Source organism: Fusarium mangiferae (assembly GCF_900044065.1).
Source record: "Fusarium mangiferae strain MRC7560 genome assembly, contig: FMAN_scaffold004, whole genome shotgun sequence".
Taxonomy (NCBI): domain Eukaryota; kingdom Fungi; phylum Ascomycota; class Sordariomycetes; order Hypocreales; family Nectriaceae; genus Fusarium; species Fusarium mangiferae.
The window spans coordinates 2,037,506-2,053,506 of NW_024573924.1; the positions used below are offsets into that span (position 1 = coordinate 2,037,506).

The 16,001-nt window shown below is 49.3% G+C and overlaps 2 protein-coding genes across 2 annotated transcripts; one reads left to right on the forward strand and one right to left on the reverse strand.

Annotated features, from left to right (window-relative positions):
* Nucleotides 1–5,442: 5,442 nt before the first annotated feature.
* FMAN_09218 (uncharacterized protein) lies at nt 5,443–6,870 on the forward strand (the record flags this gene model as incomplete). The annotated part of the gene is made up of 2 exons (XM_041830034.1): nt 5,443–6,678; nt 6,757–6,870. The coding sequence occupies 2 exons, from the start codon at nt 5,443–5,445 to the stop codon at nt 6,868–6,870; spliced, it is 1,350 nt and encodes a 449-aa protein (XP_041680738.1).
* A 5,485-nt stretch (nt 6,871–12,355) lies between these two features.
* Nucleotides 12,356–14,151, reverse strand: FMAN_09219 (putative DAL7-malate synthase 2; the record flags this gene model as incomplete). Its single annotated transcript, XM_041830035.1, has 3 exons — nt 12,356–12,413; nt 12,472–13,681; nt 13,791–14,151. 3 exons carry the CDS (start codon nt 14,149–14,151, stop codon nt 12,356–12,358), a joined length of 1,629 nt encoding a protein of 542 aa, XP_041680739.1.
* Nucleotides 14,152–16,001: the final 1,850 nt, after the last annotated feature.

A 16,001-nucleotide genomic window follows, 5' to 3' on the forward strand; every position in this document is an offset into this window, starting at 1 on the left:
CCCAGACCACCCAGACCTTGGAACTCGGCGTTCAAGGTGATATGACGCTCTCCCTCTCCAGTTGATAGTCAAACTCTAGCAACAGTGGTGGATTTTGTTGCATAAAGAGATATCCCTTGCCGAATGAATGCTCTCGATGCGGAAATAACAAGCACAAACACAACCCTCACCCATGGTCGCGATCTATTTTATGCTCCCCTTCATAATCCGTCATATATGATATAATCCTGTCCTGCATCCATAGTACTCCGTAGGCTGTTCTGATACATGAACTATTCTAATAAGCTCACAGAACCTACGTCAATCGTAAATTTAACATTCCAACCCATATCCATTCCAGCCAGTTGGTTCACCTACTGACCAGGACGTGAAAATGGCTTGGCCGCCTTACCCGAAGGGCTTGATCGTGCAGACAGATCAGAGGTAAGGATGGCAGCGCCGAAAGATCGGGGGCCAAAAGGGGAACAGGTTGGGGAAGAGCTACTGTTTGCCAAACTTTACCACTGATGACTTGCGTCGTTCGCCGGCGGGAGTTGAGCGCCTCTTTTCTTGTTGCGTTCCCAGGAGCTTGGTTAGCATGGCTGAGCCTATCCGTTGATGGCGGCGGAAGGGCAGAGTTGAGTGAGGGGACAAGGTGTTGCAGCCAGGATCCACGATGGTCGCAAGAGCTAAGCATTCTCCCCGGTCGTTTGACGAGGGGCCCTTGTACGAGTGTCAGGGGAAGGGGTGTGCATCAGAGAGCAGGGGTCTAGGAAGACTCGGGACAGGGGATATGGGGTATCGATCCGGTGGGAGAGACTCAACCTTTTTTAATGGTTAGTGCATCTAAAGAACGTTAGCTCTTGTAGAGAAAAAGGAAAACAGTACGGCTTCCTTCCAGCTGAAATCAGCAGAAGAAGGAGATTTTGCTGCCTACGGAAGAAGACAAAGGAGAAGAAGAGATACGGCAGAACCATTTTATCGTCATCTCAAAGATCGCCGCTTACTCTTCCGCTTACCTACAACAGACTACGCCCAAAGTCCCATCATTTCTATACTGCAGTATCGAACAATTAAACCTGGGGAATGCTCAAGGGGTCTATGGTCCGTAGAAGGCACAGACAGTCAAGGACTCGAGGACGTTACTAATGGGTCACAGTGCAGAGTAATCGACAGGGGTATCGGAGCAATCCTACAGTACGTAGTACATGAGAAGCGTCAGGTATCACAACTAAAGGTTTATTGGATAGAATTATCGCTGTGCCATACATCTCACCACCGAAAGATAGTTTTACTGCTGGCCGTATAAATGATTATTGAAAACAATTAATGCAAGCGCCGTTGTCACAACTTGGGCATCCTCATTGAGGTTCGCGAATCACTCTCACAGGATCCACATCATTAAAAAAAAGAAAAGCCCAATATTGATCTGCGCTGCATCTTGAACCGTAGATGCGGGAGTGCAGCAGGGGACCCTGGGGTTCCGAATGTGCACGGAGACAAGGCTCTCAGCGATACAGAGATATCAGTGACTGTCATTGCCCTATCCGTACTCCATAGATATGTATTAATAACAGCATTATACAAAAACGATGAAGTCAAGGGTAATGGGAAAGCACTGTCGTTCATCGAATAATTGGCCTGGAACCTAGGTCTTGATCTAGGAATCTTACTGAAGTCCGATGATTTGGAGAATGTAAATGCTTCCCTCTACAACGTCTGAATGTCTCTGATGTATGTATCATGACGACGAATGTATTCGAGATCAGCCATGCCGTTGAAGCAGGGTCTCTCAGGCTAGAGCGCGGCCAACACATGAAATCTTGGCAGGGGATAGATATGTATATGGGACATGGCTGTTGAGGCTTGTTCGTTAATGTCCAATTCTCTTGAAGACAGAGAAGATTGCAAGCATCCCTTAAAAGATGAACTGTTTGCCGAATTAATATTGGCGTTCCAAGACTGGAAGTTACTGGACAACAAGTTCTTTGATATGGCGCTAAAACCGGTTGCTTCCAGCCGCCAATCGCCCGGCTTAGTCTCCAGCCCAGGCAGGTTTTCTCGATCTCATGAGAACCATTCTTTTTGGAGGAGGATGAGGTAAAGCAGGGAGTATGTAAAAGTCCACCCCAAACGAAAGACGACCCGAAAAGAAAGCCAGCCCCTCATGGATGAGTCGAGTTCTGCATTCCGTAACTATTGGGCGCTGGTGTTGCAACCATCGTGCCCTAACATAGAGGTTAAGTTCTAGGCTCTGGCAGTTGGAGTCTCGACTCGCAAATGACCATTCCCATGCCGGCTCGTCTCCGTGAACTTGTTGATTTGGTGTCTAACGCGGACCCATTTGCTGGTAGTCGCCGAATTGCAGGAGACAGGCGAGCTTCAGCTTCGCTTTGGCCGAAGAAGACGACTTCAGGGTCCAACTTGGACCACAAGATCACCGCAGCCATTTTTCTTCTTGGTATGCCCGGGCTGAGATCTTTGAGGTCCGTGTGTACCTGGACGCCTGGTGAGGGCCTGCAGAAGTCGACTGACTGAGGGCGGTTGGAAAGTGTTCACCTGCCACGTTGTATGCGTCCACTCACACTGCTAGTAGACACACTTCTCTCCTACGTGACTCTCTAACTGAACGTTCTTGCCTTGGGAACTACCAGGATCACAGCACCTTAAAACACCCCCATTACCACAACCATCATCATCAATGTCAAGCAGCATCTGCCCTTCAATTTTGAGCCACCAGGGACGCCTTCCGGACGCCGTCCCCGTTGTGCGTTCGACGCCTTCAGGGGTTGCATGAGAAACAGAGTCCAGCTGGTCGGATCCCGCCACTGCCACAGCCGGGATACCAGGCTGCCAGGGTTGCAGATGGCTTCTCTAAAAGACAGCCATGACAAGCTAAAGCAGAAGCCAAAAGCGGCCATCAGCCTGGCCCTTTAGAAAATCATTGTGATTTGCTTGAGAAGCATAGGCTGTTGGCCGAAAGCCCAGGAGTTTGGCATTCTAGCCATCCCCGGGTCTGGAAGACGAGGCTGGCATTCATTCACAGACAAGAGAATGAGGTGGTAGTGTGCTGGAGTGTCCCAACAAATGATGACACAGGAGACCAAGAGCTAAAGGAGAACTGCGAGCTGTTGATGGGAGCAAACCCAAGAGCAGCTTAACAAGAGGACAAGCATCAATGTGAAAGTTGTGCTCCATCATCATAGGTAGGTATTTTACGGGAGGGATTTGCGTGCCATCCACTCAAAGCAAGCATCAGCCGCTTTCCCACCCCCTGGTACCCGATCTCGCCCAAGCCACGCAGTAAATAGTAGGGACGGGGATGGAGATCCCGTGTGCCAGAACACACAGTAGACGATGATCAACAGAGCCAAACTTCTGACTAGACCACATGTCAAGAAGAGCTCGATCTATGGTTTTTTGTCATTTGAACTGTTATGGATGAGGCTTGACGTAGATAGACTCCTGCACCGGCGAACCATTCTTGCTTCGACGAAGCTCAATCTCGACTACTTGCGACCGCAGCAAATCGCAAATTATGACCACAGCAGACCATCAATGAGCTGAACCGATGGAAATGTGCTTTGTCGTGTAGTGTACTGCAGGATTTTCGTGGTGCATGGTTTCCGACTCTCCTCTTTCTCACTCCATCCTCAGGTTGGACGGAGAGCATTCGCATTTGCAGCTTACGCAGGTACTTGAGTACTTGACAATGGCTATGGTTGAGGGGGAGCTATCCCACGCTTGTGTCGTTGCCTCTTTTCTCCCCCAGTTGAGCATAACTCGCACAATTGCTTCCTATGTTGATGTTTGTGCCTTTGAATGAATGTCTCGTCCTTGGTTGTACCCACACCTACAGAGTTTCCACCCATGCCATTCCAGGTCTCACCCCTGTTCTTCTTTCCGGCTCCAGCTCCGGCCTACTGGTGGTGGTGGTGGTAGTGGTAGTGGTACCAGCAGGCAGTCCAGTCATCCACCCAGCTGCCAATGCCCAAGGTGGTGGGCATCCATCCTCGTCTAGAGATGTGATGGAAACACACTAATAGATGAGCGTAATGCCTGTACGGCGGCCATGATAAAGCCCTCCTTCGTTGCTATCACGACCAACCTTGGCTTTCGAGTTGAATGCGTGCTTTCGTCTGTTTACGAACTTTAACTCTTATGTTCCCCTCATTTGCCCGCAGATGGCAGCGGCCAAATTATGATTGCAAGCAAACCTAGGTACCTAAGGTACTTGAGCAGGTACTTGGCCGTACCTAGGTACAGGAGGTACTTCAGCTTCCCTCAGGTCGGTCTTGGACCAACACCTGGGCTCATGATTCTTTCAGCCCTCCCGCGCTAGTCGGTTTTAGTGCCAGTTGTCTGTCCTCAGAGATCCCGTCTCAGTGAGGGCCTAGCAGGGATGGGTGCTAGGACTAGACCCAGATAGACGCCAAGGCGAGAAGCTACGGCCTGGGCAATTGAGGTCCCCTGCTAGCGCTCGAGTCTCGCTAGTCTCACTCTGTTTTAGCTAAGGCTAGGCTCGTTTTTGTTGGTCCTGGCTCAGAGCTGGCCCCTGCGCTCGTTCACTTTCATCTCGTTCCCCTGCTCAGCTCTCGCACCTCCGTGGCGTTAGCAAATGCTTCCTTCTCGCATCGAGGCAGAGGCCCTGACCAGATATACATATTACACCAGAGAACGCCAAAGCGCCACCCTGGGTAAAGAAACCTTATTGAAAGTCTGTGGACTTTTCATTGACTACACCCCAAAAACCCCCCAGTCAACCCCATCATCCCGATCCGAATCTCGACAACATCGTGACTACTGTATAGTACTTTCAGCTAACCCAGAGGTATTCATCTACCTTGATCCTCCTCCATTTTTCAGCTTGCCCTTCCCCCTCCTTCTCCTTCTTTCTTTTTTCAATTCAAGCTTTCCAAGTGTGCTTCTACTCATCATCGTCTTCGGCCTTGCACTGCCTACCACTGTCCTTTGCGATTTGTCAATGTCGTTTAAAGTTCGTCTATGAGATCAAGATAACTTCATCCGGGCAATCAACTCCTTTGTATTCCACCGAGTTATACTACACATCGCGTATCTACTTCACCTTGCGCACGAAAACCTCACCACTCCCTCGCAACATTGATACAGCAGTGGCGGAATACGACCCCTCTCTGCTGTGACGAGAAGTCTTTCCAAGAGTCGTTCTGCCAACACGAACTCAGCCTTGATATCGGGCAAGAGTTGCTCAAGTTCCCCCTCCTGTATAAAAGTACCTTTTTGGGAGCTCCTCGGCCCGTCATCAACTATACTCCTCAACTTCCATCGCCAAGATTACACGAACAACTCTAATATCTCCTCTCTGCCTTCTGTGGCCCACGGCGGCTATATAAACCTTCGTGCTCCTCCGTGGCATTTTTTTTAACCTCTGGCAACGAACAAAGCAAAGCGTTAAACTCTTGCAACCACTCAAAATTTATGTCAATGGAGGGAGCTAGTTTCTCTTCACGGCGTCCCGCCGCAGGCGCCCTGCCTGCCATGACACTTCCGCCACCGACAACAGATGTTCCAAGTATGGCCAAATACCCTTTCTACCCTTCTTTCCCAGGTAACTCGTCAGAGTCCTTTCAGTGCTCCCGGGAGGGTGAGCCGCTTGGATATTCATGTTCATCGTCTTACTCTCCCCATCCTGGTCCCTTTCCAGATCGCCGCATTTCGTCTTCGCCCAGTATTCTGACCCCTTCGCCAGGAGCCAGTGATGGCCTGAGCCCCAGTCTTTCCAGCGTCAATACCGGGAGTTCCCAGGGTTCTCAAGCACCAGGCAACATGTATCAATATGGACAACTTCCCGCGGCATGGGCTACACCAAGCAACTCCTCGTATACCGTCAGCTCTGCGACCCAGGCTCAGCCAGCCCTTGGTCAACAGCACTTTGCTGGACGAACCCACCCAATTTACAACCAAGGTTCCGGAATGCATCAATATAACCACCCTCGAAGTTCTCAGTCGCCGGCTACTGGAGGTGACGGACTCCCAGCACCCCCTTACGATCAAGTGCATCAACCCTTCCAGACTTCGATCTCGGGCGGAGGTGGCCAGACCACTCCACCAGGCCTCTCGGCATCTCAACAGGCTCAGGGTGGAATTCTGACTTCGCAAGGCTCGGTAGCGACGCAACCCCCTACTCCTTCGAGTGTTTCGGCACACGTCGATTCATATACGCACTCGAGGCCCCCCAGCACACCGAACTACTATACGTCATCTGCATCTCAGCAGTCTAGCTATCAACCATATGGTCACCAGCCTTCACCGACCCAGCATACCTCTTCTAATGGCGGCCCTGTGCCCAGGGGCCTTGGATCGATGTCAGGCCAGCCGCATGGTGCTGGCATGGCACCCCCTGGTTCCTATCGACCATACGCCCCTTATCAACCCCTCCCCACCATGGGAGGATCAGTCTTGTCCAATATTCACCAGCCTGGAAGCCAAATGTCAATGATCCCAGGGATGCCCGTCAATACATATGGGCATCCCATGCTATACGGAGGTCAAGGCCAACCCCCACCAACACAGTCAGAGCGGCCTTTCAAGTGCGACCAATGTGTTCAGTCGTTCAGTCGAAACCACGATCTCAAGAGACACAAGCGGATTCATCTGGCAGTCAAACCTTTCCCTTGTACTTTTTGTAGTAAAAGCTTTTCCAGAAAGGATGCTCTGAAGGTAAGTGATTCGGCTGTGCTGCCACTCCGGCCCCTGGTTCAACCGTGACATTCATGGCACTTGCTAACTCTACTGTAGAGACATCGGCTTGTCAAGGGCTGCGAAACCAAGAACAATGAGAATTCTGGTGATGGTAACGGAGCAGATCGCAGTGGAGAGGACAACGATAGCCCTGAAGTCAAGAGGGAATAGTAAAACCTGTTTCGCAAGGAGTTGTTGTTTAATGCGCGATACCCGGGTTTCAAGATGACGACAACTTCAGCACCTGGTTTCAAGAAAATAACAGTCTGGGTATTACAAGGGCAGGCGGCTATCACATATGCCTGTTTCGAGGCACATATCTCTATCATCCATTCTGGCATTCGAACAAATTCCCATATAATACTTATCACATAATGTCTGCCAGGCTTGTCACAGGAAAATAGGCGCTACAGGGTCTGGAAAGATTGGAATATCGGCGTCAAGGCATACGGAATGGAGCTCAGGTGAAGGCAGATTCTATCAACGGGTCTTCATTGATGTGTTTATACGACAAAATATGGCATTAACAAGGCGGGCTTGGGACGGGACTTTTACCAGGATAACGGAATTGGGCTTTCAAGAGGATGGAAATGTGTACAGGTATGACGGTTGTGTAACGCATGTGTATATTTTATTGGCCAAATGGCGTTTTGCCCCTGACAGGGCGGTCTCTTGATAGGATGCAACGATGCGTAGAACAACTTTTTCCGACTTGACACGTACATCACGAAGAGCTTCTCTGAGACATTTGATGAGAACTATGTTGTCTTCAAATGATCTTGCAAAAAAGGCAAAGCACCAAGGTGGGTAACCTGGAAAGCAGGGAGTGGTAGATCAGTCTTGTGTACGAACAAGAAGGGACTTGTTGATTTGCCAGTGTACGAGACTATCAATGTAAGCCCTCTCAGCGATTGGCTGGCGGTCATCATCTGGTTTCAGTTATCGAAGCTATCGAATATGGGTTCCGGAGTAGGAATGGCCTGCACAAACACTGGAGAAACGCTCGGCATGAAGATTTGGTCAGCCAGCCACAGTGAACTACCACTATGCCTGAGGACTAGCATTACTGGAATCCATTCGGGAGGTCCTAATGTGAAGGAAACGGTTGAGCAGCCGGACTCGTGTCCAGGCCTAAGCATAGACGACCCAGCAGTGAATGAAAGAAGGCATGAGTTGGGTCTAGATGCAGTGACATGCAGATCTATCCCGCAGATCTTGGGGATTCCAAATACAATTGAAACTCCAATTGAGTTCCCGGTCTGAAGTCTCATTGCAGAGATTACCTCTGGCGAGATCTATGGTGATGAAGGGGAGTGATCGAGACCACCGTCCCCGGCCTAACGTTTTGGAGCAATTGGTTATCGTGGTTTGCACGATATGAAAGATCCCAATTGTTTGCATTTCCTTCACTTCCACGGGGCTATACCCCCATCCTCTGTATACGGCAAATGGAATAGAAGTACAACCCATCTTCGGCCTTCACAATGGAACTATTCAAACCTCTGGAATAGATTATGCTTTTTGGTGTTCGAAGTTGGTGAGTTCTGATAGGGGTTATCCCGTCTGAGAGGTGTGCTCAAATAATTATTCCTAATCAAGAAGCTGGACGAGTGAGGGCAGGACAGAACCAGGTCTCTGGTGAGGTGTGTTGAGTCCTGAGGACGTTGTCTCAATAAAAGCCTGGGTTGTTCTTTTCTTATGTCTCAGAAAGAAAGAACAGGGTCCTGTAGAATGATCGTGGTAAGCTTCTTCAGATGTCCGTGGCAGTGAAAGGTCCAACGTGATCCTGTCCACCAAGTAAACTCCTGGAATCTAGACGAAAGCTCCCCGAGCACAACTATGTATGGACTTTCTATACCAAAATGGGAGCTTTATTAGCTGTGGTATGCTATTGAAAACGTCTTGTAATGAAATTCTGCGCTGAAAAGGGGTGATTCTGTCGAGGAATGAGACGCGGGATTGTAAGACGAGAGCTTGTCCATGGATGGCTGCAACATGGGCATGAGGGAAGAATAATCAAGCTTTCTGTCTAAGACTTTTTGCTTAATCTTTGATGATAGCTTGAAAATTTCGATAATCTGGGAATACCCTCATTTCCGATGGCCCTCGTCGCCCCCATTGAGACACTAAATAACGCTTATCGAAGCCCACCCGGAAGATGAGCATCTAGCCTCAAAAGGCCCCGAATGAAACCGCCAGACGAGGTTGAAATGTCAAGCATGCTGGCCGGGTCAGGCGCAAGGCGCTGCAGAGCGCTTGGCACCAAGGGGAGACTGGGCAAAGCTAACCTCTCGCCACCGACTGTCGAAAAGAGGTTAACTCAAGCCATTATCGCCTTTTTCGACCCTTTCCAGCACCTGACTGCACTCAAGCATCTATGAGATAAACTCGCTGCAGGAATCTACGCTGGGGCGTTTGAGTGTACGAGGAACTGCACAAAGGAAGAAGATGCTGCTAATGGGGGCGCACAAGACCTGCACTAGAGTCTGGAACGGCGCGCAGTGAGCTAGTGAAGAAGGGCAAGTACCGGAGAGGCAAATCCAGTCGATCTGGGAGGCGATGAGGTAGGTGTATGGGAGCGGGAGTGGAAGTGAAGTGAAGTGAAGTGAAGTGAAGTGTACATGAGTGGCTTTTTCCGTTTACTTTTAGACCGAAACATTGTGCTCAAGCTTGTAAGCCAGGGCGTGGTCCGACCACTACAGAGTGGGATCACAGTCGAAAATGGGGTGATGTGGTTCTAGACAGCCAGCCACGGATCTGACATGGCGTCGAGGCTGAAGGCCCGAGTACAGAGATGTAACTTAGGCTTCGGCTTCGCACAGGTACGGTATGTATTGTATGTGCACGCAGGGTTCGCGCCGGACATGAGCGCAAAACAGAAGCACAGACAGACAATGCCCGAGCAGCGAAGAGTTGGCTTGAAACAAACTTGGCCAAACTATCGCTATTCGTGCGATTGTTTCATAGCACAGACCCAAGATTTAACAGTCGTTCGTGGAACTGAGCCGATGGGGGGATTGCACGGCGGGGAACTACCTCTGGCCGAGACTGAGCTGCACCTCATTATCAGACAGTGACGCTCTCGCGTCCGTGAGAGATGGATGCTGGCAAAAGAGCGGACGACGTTATGCACGGAGCTGTCCTTGCTGGCCGGACACAGCAGCTCATGCATTTGAAAGGTACCTCGCCTGTTCTGGTGACGGCCATCACTTGGATATTTCTTTCGGCCCCCTCTCTCTTCCTTTAGTTTATTATGTCCAGTAATATTTCGTGTCCCCTTCACAACAAGACTTGTTTTCGCCGAAATGTCTGCGACGAGGGACTCCCTACGGGTGCTGATCAGTTGGGCAGCGGAAGTTTGCGCATACGAGACGCTGTTTGCATCTCAACCATACTAAACAAGAATACGCGTTCTCTCAACAAGTTTTCATCTTGTTTTTCTCGTATCGACTCTGCATACTGGCATTGTGTATCCTCAACCTGTGCTTGAGAAGCTTCCATCGTAGCGTTTTGTATATTGATGGTCTGCAAAGTTCAACGAAGGCCCTCGCCAGTCTCGTAATAGCAATAGTGCGACACCCCCTGACTTGACTCGCATTATTCCGATTGGATCATTGACAGGTTGTCGTTCTCCCCACGCTGATGTGATTGTGTATCTTCACTTGCGGCGAAGACATTCATTCACCCATGGCCCCGCTGGCTGTGCTGGAACGAGTAGATGGCAATGCAGTTATAACAGTTTATTTGATCAGAAAACTTATGATATTGAACTTTCCATGCTAGTGCAATGTTGTGATAAACCGCTTATTGGCCGATTCACGGATCAGAAACTCTACGAACTCACCTCAGACTTCAACCCTGTCCGTGACAATGCCGATGAAGAAGCTCACCACTCAAATACCGGCAAAAGGTGCCCTTACGCTGTGCTAATCTGCGTGTATATCAATAAGAAGAACTTCTTGAAGACGGGGGTTGTCCCTTTTGCCTCGACTCAAAGTGCATCCTGAAAACAGCTCACGGCCCAGACCGAGCCCTCCCGTCTGCAGCCTCCCGGTGTGATACTACATCAACTCAGACCTCGGGATACATGATGAGTTCCATGCACTCTCCCGACCTGAAACTCCCCAGGTGGTATGATCTGCAGGAAATAAATCCTCCGCTTAGTGCCGCGGGAACTGGCAATGATGGCGGATAGTTGTGTAACCTGAGAGCCAAGTTCACGGGAGCAGACATCTAAGGGGGTGCGGCCAAGTCCGGTAGCTTTTATTTGAATTATAGACGCTACAAGGATCTTCCTGGGCATTATATGCGTTTGTGCCATTTTCGTCGGTGTTATCTCATGTATATGCTAACAACTTCACCACTGGTGCAACCATCACTGACCGAGCATGGCTTCATGACTTGGAGGATGCTTCATGAAGAAAAGGGAAAGGAAAATTGAATTAATGAAACTAGAGAAGTGTGTGTCACTCTTGGTTTCCATTTGCATACTTTTGTTCTTGAGTATGACAATCGCTGCTGGAGTCCACAGGGAACACACAAATTAGTTGCTGGAACTTTCAACAGTCCCAGCCCTGAACCAGAACCTCCTATGGCTCTAAGAAAAAACTATCCAACTCTTTGTAATTAAAGCGTGGTAGTTGTCTATCCATATAATATAGGTTCTGCTGTAAGCATGCTTTGCTCTCATGCAACGCCCCTCGAAGGTGGAGATACCTAAGCCAGGAAGGCATTGTCTCTGGACACGCAGTCTTCTAATCTCAAAATACATGGCACGATTATTTTGGATATTTCTAGGAGTTTGAATAAGTAACATGGGTATTTAGATAGCTACGGCGCGGTTGTACAGATATGGGAAATCACCACCTCATTGAAAGCTATTAATACGCAGGTCTCATGCCTTTCCCACAGCCATGGACAAAATGGCTATGCTTGGGGTTTTGTTTCTTCTTGTCGATACTATAGGCAATTCATTAGTTACTAGAATAACATACGCATCTTGCTTAAGTTTAGAGTCATGTCTACGGTGACTTGCCATGAGACGCACGAGTGAAGAGACGCAGTGACACTCAGCGATATATCAACCTGTATGGCTCCGACCTTCAAACAAATACATTCATAGATACTAAAAGTCCACAAAGATCCCTGGCTTGCTTGCTTTATAGCCTACTACGCCTTGGTAAGTACATTATTAACCATGGCTAGAGTTGTGGAAACTGAAAACTTGCAGTATACAGATGAAGGCGATTCACCAACATATTTGAACGAGACCAACCCTCTTTCAACGATGCAGAATGACCCGAACAGTTATGAGAACCTTTTTGAGGAAATCTAGCTCTTTTTTGTTGGATGTTTGTGCTGAGTGAAGTGGGTGAGTAAAAGTGGTAGGAGGGGAAGGCTGCAAGGAAGCCATCCATAATAAGGTTCACAATAAGACTTGATGCAAGCGATCTCCTGGTCACTGATTTCGAATCATCAAGAGAAAGACCTCTTTTCGTTGTAGATATGCCAGTCCTTGGCTGTATAAGTAACAAATGATATCATGACCCAAAACCGCAAGATACTGGAAAATGCCAGAATTATGCATACACCCATAAAACGCTCGATAAAACCACTATGCCTATTTTGATCCACCCATTTTTGAACACAGGTTTATTTATAGCTTAGAAGCAGGGCTGGGAGGTCCAGCCTGAGTGATTTCATTGTAAAGAAGACTACGCAGTAGTTAGTACTCTGGACCCAGATAGACAGCGAGGGTTTGGATGAACTTACGTTGTGAGGAAGTCGGCATAATCCTCGCCAGTGACCTGACTAGAAAAGTATTGAGCCGCAAGGTGGTATTTGTTACCCTTGGGGGCAGACGCAGCAAGCTGATCAGCAACCTCCTTGAGCAGCCTCAAAGCATACGACTTATCAACACGCTTGCCCTCGGCAGTGTTAACACCATGTTTGACCCATTGCCAAAGTTGACTTCGAGAAACTTCGGCGGTGGCAGCATCCTCCATGAGGTAGTTGATAGGGACACAACCCACTCCGCGAATCCATGCCTCCATATATCCAAGACCAATGTTGAGGTTCTTCTTGATTCCCTCTTCCGTGATGGTACCAGGGACGTTCATGTTGAGCAGATCGTTCTGGCCAATGGTAACATCCTCTCTTCTCACAAACAGCTGGTTGGGAGTCGGCATATGCTTGTCAAAGATCTCGGTAGCGATGCTTGCAAGAGCAGGGTGGGCAACCCAAGTGCCGTCGTGTCCAGCACGGACTTCACGGAGCTTGTCAGCGCGGACACCCTCCATAGCCTTGTCGTTGGCAGCAGTATCATTCTTGATAGGGATCTGTGCAGCCATACCACCCATGGCGTGAACACCACGCTTATGGCATGTCTGGATCAGAAGTTTCACATATGATTCCATAAAGGGAACAGTCATGGTGACCGCGGAACGGTCTGGCAGGACAAAGTTGGGGTTGTTGCGGAACTTCTTGATGACGCTGAAGATGTAGTCCCATCGACCGCAGTTGAGGCCAGAGCTGTGGTCACGAAGCTCATAAATGATCTCGTCCATCTCGAAAGCGGCAAGAATGGTCTCAATCAGAACAGTACCTCGGATGGTGCCTCTGGGCATACCGATGTAGTCTTGAGCAAGGTTGAAGGCGTCGTTCCAAAGACGGGCCTCAAGATGGCTCTCCATCTTTGGAAGGTAAAAGTAGGGACCGAAGCCCTGACGTTGGGTCTCAAAGGCATTGTGGAAGAAGTAAAGACCAAAGTCGAAGAGGGAGCCAGAGATAGGCTCGCCATCAACTGTGACATGCTTTTCCTCGAGGTGCCAGCCACGAGGACGGACAATGAGAGTAGGTAGCTTGCGGTCGGTGCGAAGCTTATATTCCTTTTGTCCCTGCTTGAAGTCGACCTGGCGACGGTTGGCGTCGTACAGGTTGACCTGTCCATTGATCATATTGTCCCAAGTTGGGGCACTTGAGTCTATTACAGTATTAGCCGACTAGATCATCTCCAGATCACGCATCCATAGACGGTCATTTTCCAGTCCATAGAGGAAGTAATTCAAGATGCAGTAAGAATAGCGACTCACCCTCAAAGTCAGCCATGTAAGTGTAGACATTGGCGTTTAGTGCGTTGACAACCATCTTCCGGTCTGTGGGGCCGGTGATCTCAACACGACGGTCCACCAGGCCCGGGGCGGGAGGGGCACCCTTCCATGTAGGGTTCTCGCGAATATGCTTAGTCTCAGGAAGAAAGTCAGGGAGAACTCCTCGATCAAGCTCGGCCTGGCGAGCCTTGCGTCGCTCAAGGAGATTCTTGCGTCGCTCATTGAAAGAACGGTGCAGCAGTGCAAGAAAGGCGAGAGCCTCAGGTGTGAGGATCTTGCGGTGGATGTCGTCAACCTTGCCAGAAACGGAGACACCCTGAAGGACAGAATCGACGGAAGCCATTGTGATCGCAAATGGAGAACAATGCTTGTTTTGACTGATGGAGGATGAGGTGAGGAGAAAGGTCAATGGGTATTATGTACTGCAGCCAGCACTTTCACGTGTCGACGATGTCTCTGGTGATGAGATGCCAGTGACGGTGCTTGTAAGTAGCTCTGATACTTTGCGCAAGTTTGAATGAGACAAGTGCAGGGTTCGGGGACACGCTCGATCTCGATGAAGGTGAGAGTGAAATATTGGGTAAGCTAGTATTGAAGAGCAGAAGGATTGGGACAAGGCAGACAATTATATACATGTTAACACTGAAGCAGCTTGTGCTCCGCACATCAAATTCCTGAAGGCGCAACGTGCCTCGGACGAGGGCCGAGGGGCGCGCCTCCGCGTCAGTGACGGCACCGGGCCTGGGGAAGATGAAGATATCCCTGCAAATGAATGTCAGATGCAACACCGCACTGTCCTCTACCTACCTTCAGTACTACGTGCGCTGAGACCAGCCCGTACATTGAAGTCCGACGATTGTTTTCTCATATTCGATTAAGCAAGGTAACTAGGTACCTACTTTTGTCCAAGTTGGCTTTCGTTGCTCCCATTCCTCTATAGCAAGGCGCTGCAAGGACGTATCGTTTGTTATGCGGGCCGGTGATTTCACAAGCTTACCGTGACAGTACAATACTGGGATCTTGGGATTTCAATCACCGTGCTTTTCCATTCGATGACCGAACAACGGCCATCGTCCGTGTTGAGCTCGGTAGCCATCGGCCTGGCTCGGGTGGATGGAGTGAAGGTTCACAGGTTAAAGGCAGTATCAAAGCAGGCAAGATCTGACGCTAATGTCAAGGTGAATAGGATGTGGAGACGGAAATGGTGGCTACCTTAACTGCCGTGACGGTCCGGGGAGCTCAGCCGAAAGGGTACCTGAACAGCTAAAATATATACTTCCAAGGGGACAAACTGCCACCAAATTTGTTAGGGGCCGTGGGCGGCAACTTGTATGCCTTTGGAGGAAGCCTTGTACACATGAGATATCACGGACGTACCTACCTTCCCTCCATCGCGACTTCCCATCTCAGAATTACTGGACCTATTCAATAGGTAGCTTTGTCAACCACCACCTTGTTTATTGCTCGGTCTTCGACCGAGATCCTACATTCGCTTGCCATCATTCTAAGCCTCTCGATGCATATCAAGCCATTCCTATTGAACCTCAGTTGCAGTGACTGCTACACTCTTGAAACTATTGACTGTACCTACATGGGTACCGCAATCAATGACACCGTAGTTCGGTCTTGACCTCCGAGACGGCCTCTCGGGTTTTACTACCAGGCCACCAGCAAGGGAACAGAATTTCAACAACTTGTTACCTTTGACTTTTAGTCAGCTTGAGAAGATATAAGGTGGTCTCGGTGAAGAAGCGTATCTTGCTATCGAAACCATGGATCCGATCTCCCGACCGAGCAGCCGAGGCAGGTGAAGGGATCCACCCATATCTCGGGAATATTACCGAACTTCTCCACATATGTTGATCGATTCGGACTTGACTTCCGACAACCAACCCCGTCGATATGGTAGATAGGTACCATCTCGCCCACAGGTTGCTCAATGGTATGTTTTATGGGGCAGTTCAAGAGCGCTCTCTGCTCACCGTACCACTTGCTTGAGCAAGGTAAACTCTATTGAAAAGAAGGTCTACCAGGTGTTTCGAAGTAACGTAAGCTTGTTTGCTAGTGCTCTCGACAACCATATTGACAAATCGACTGATAAGATATAGCAGCACTCTCTCCAGTTAAATACAAAATCAAAATCGAGTCACACATGCTGGTGAATTAGTCTCGGGCATTAAGATTATGTATCTA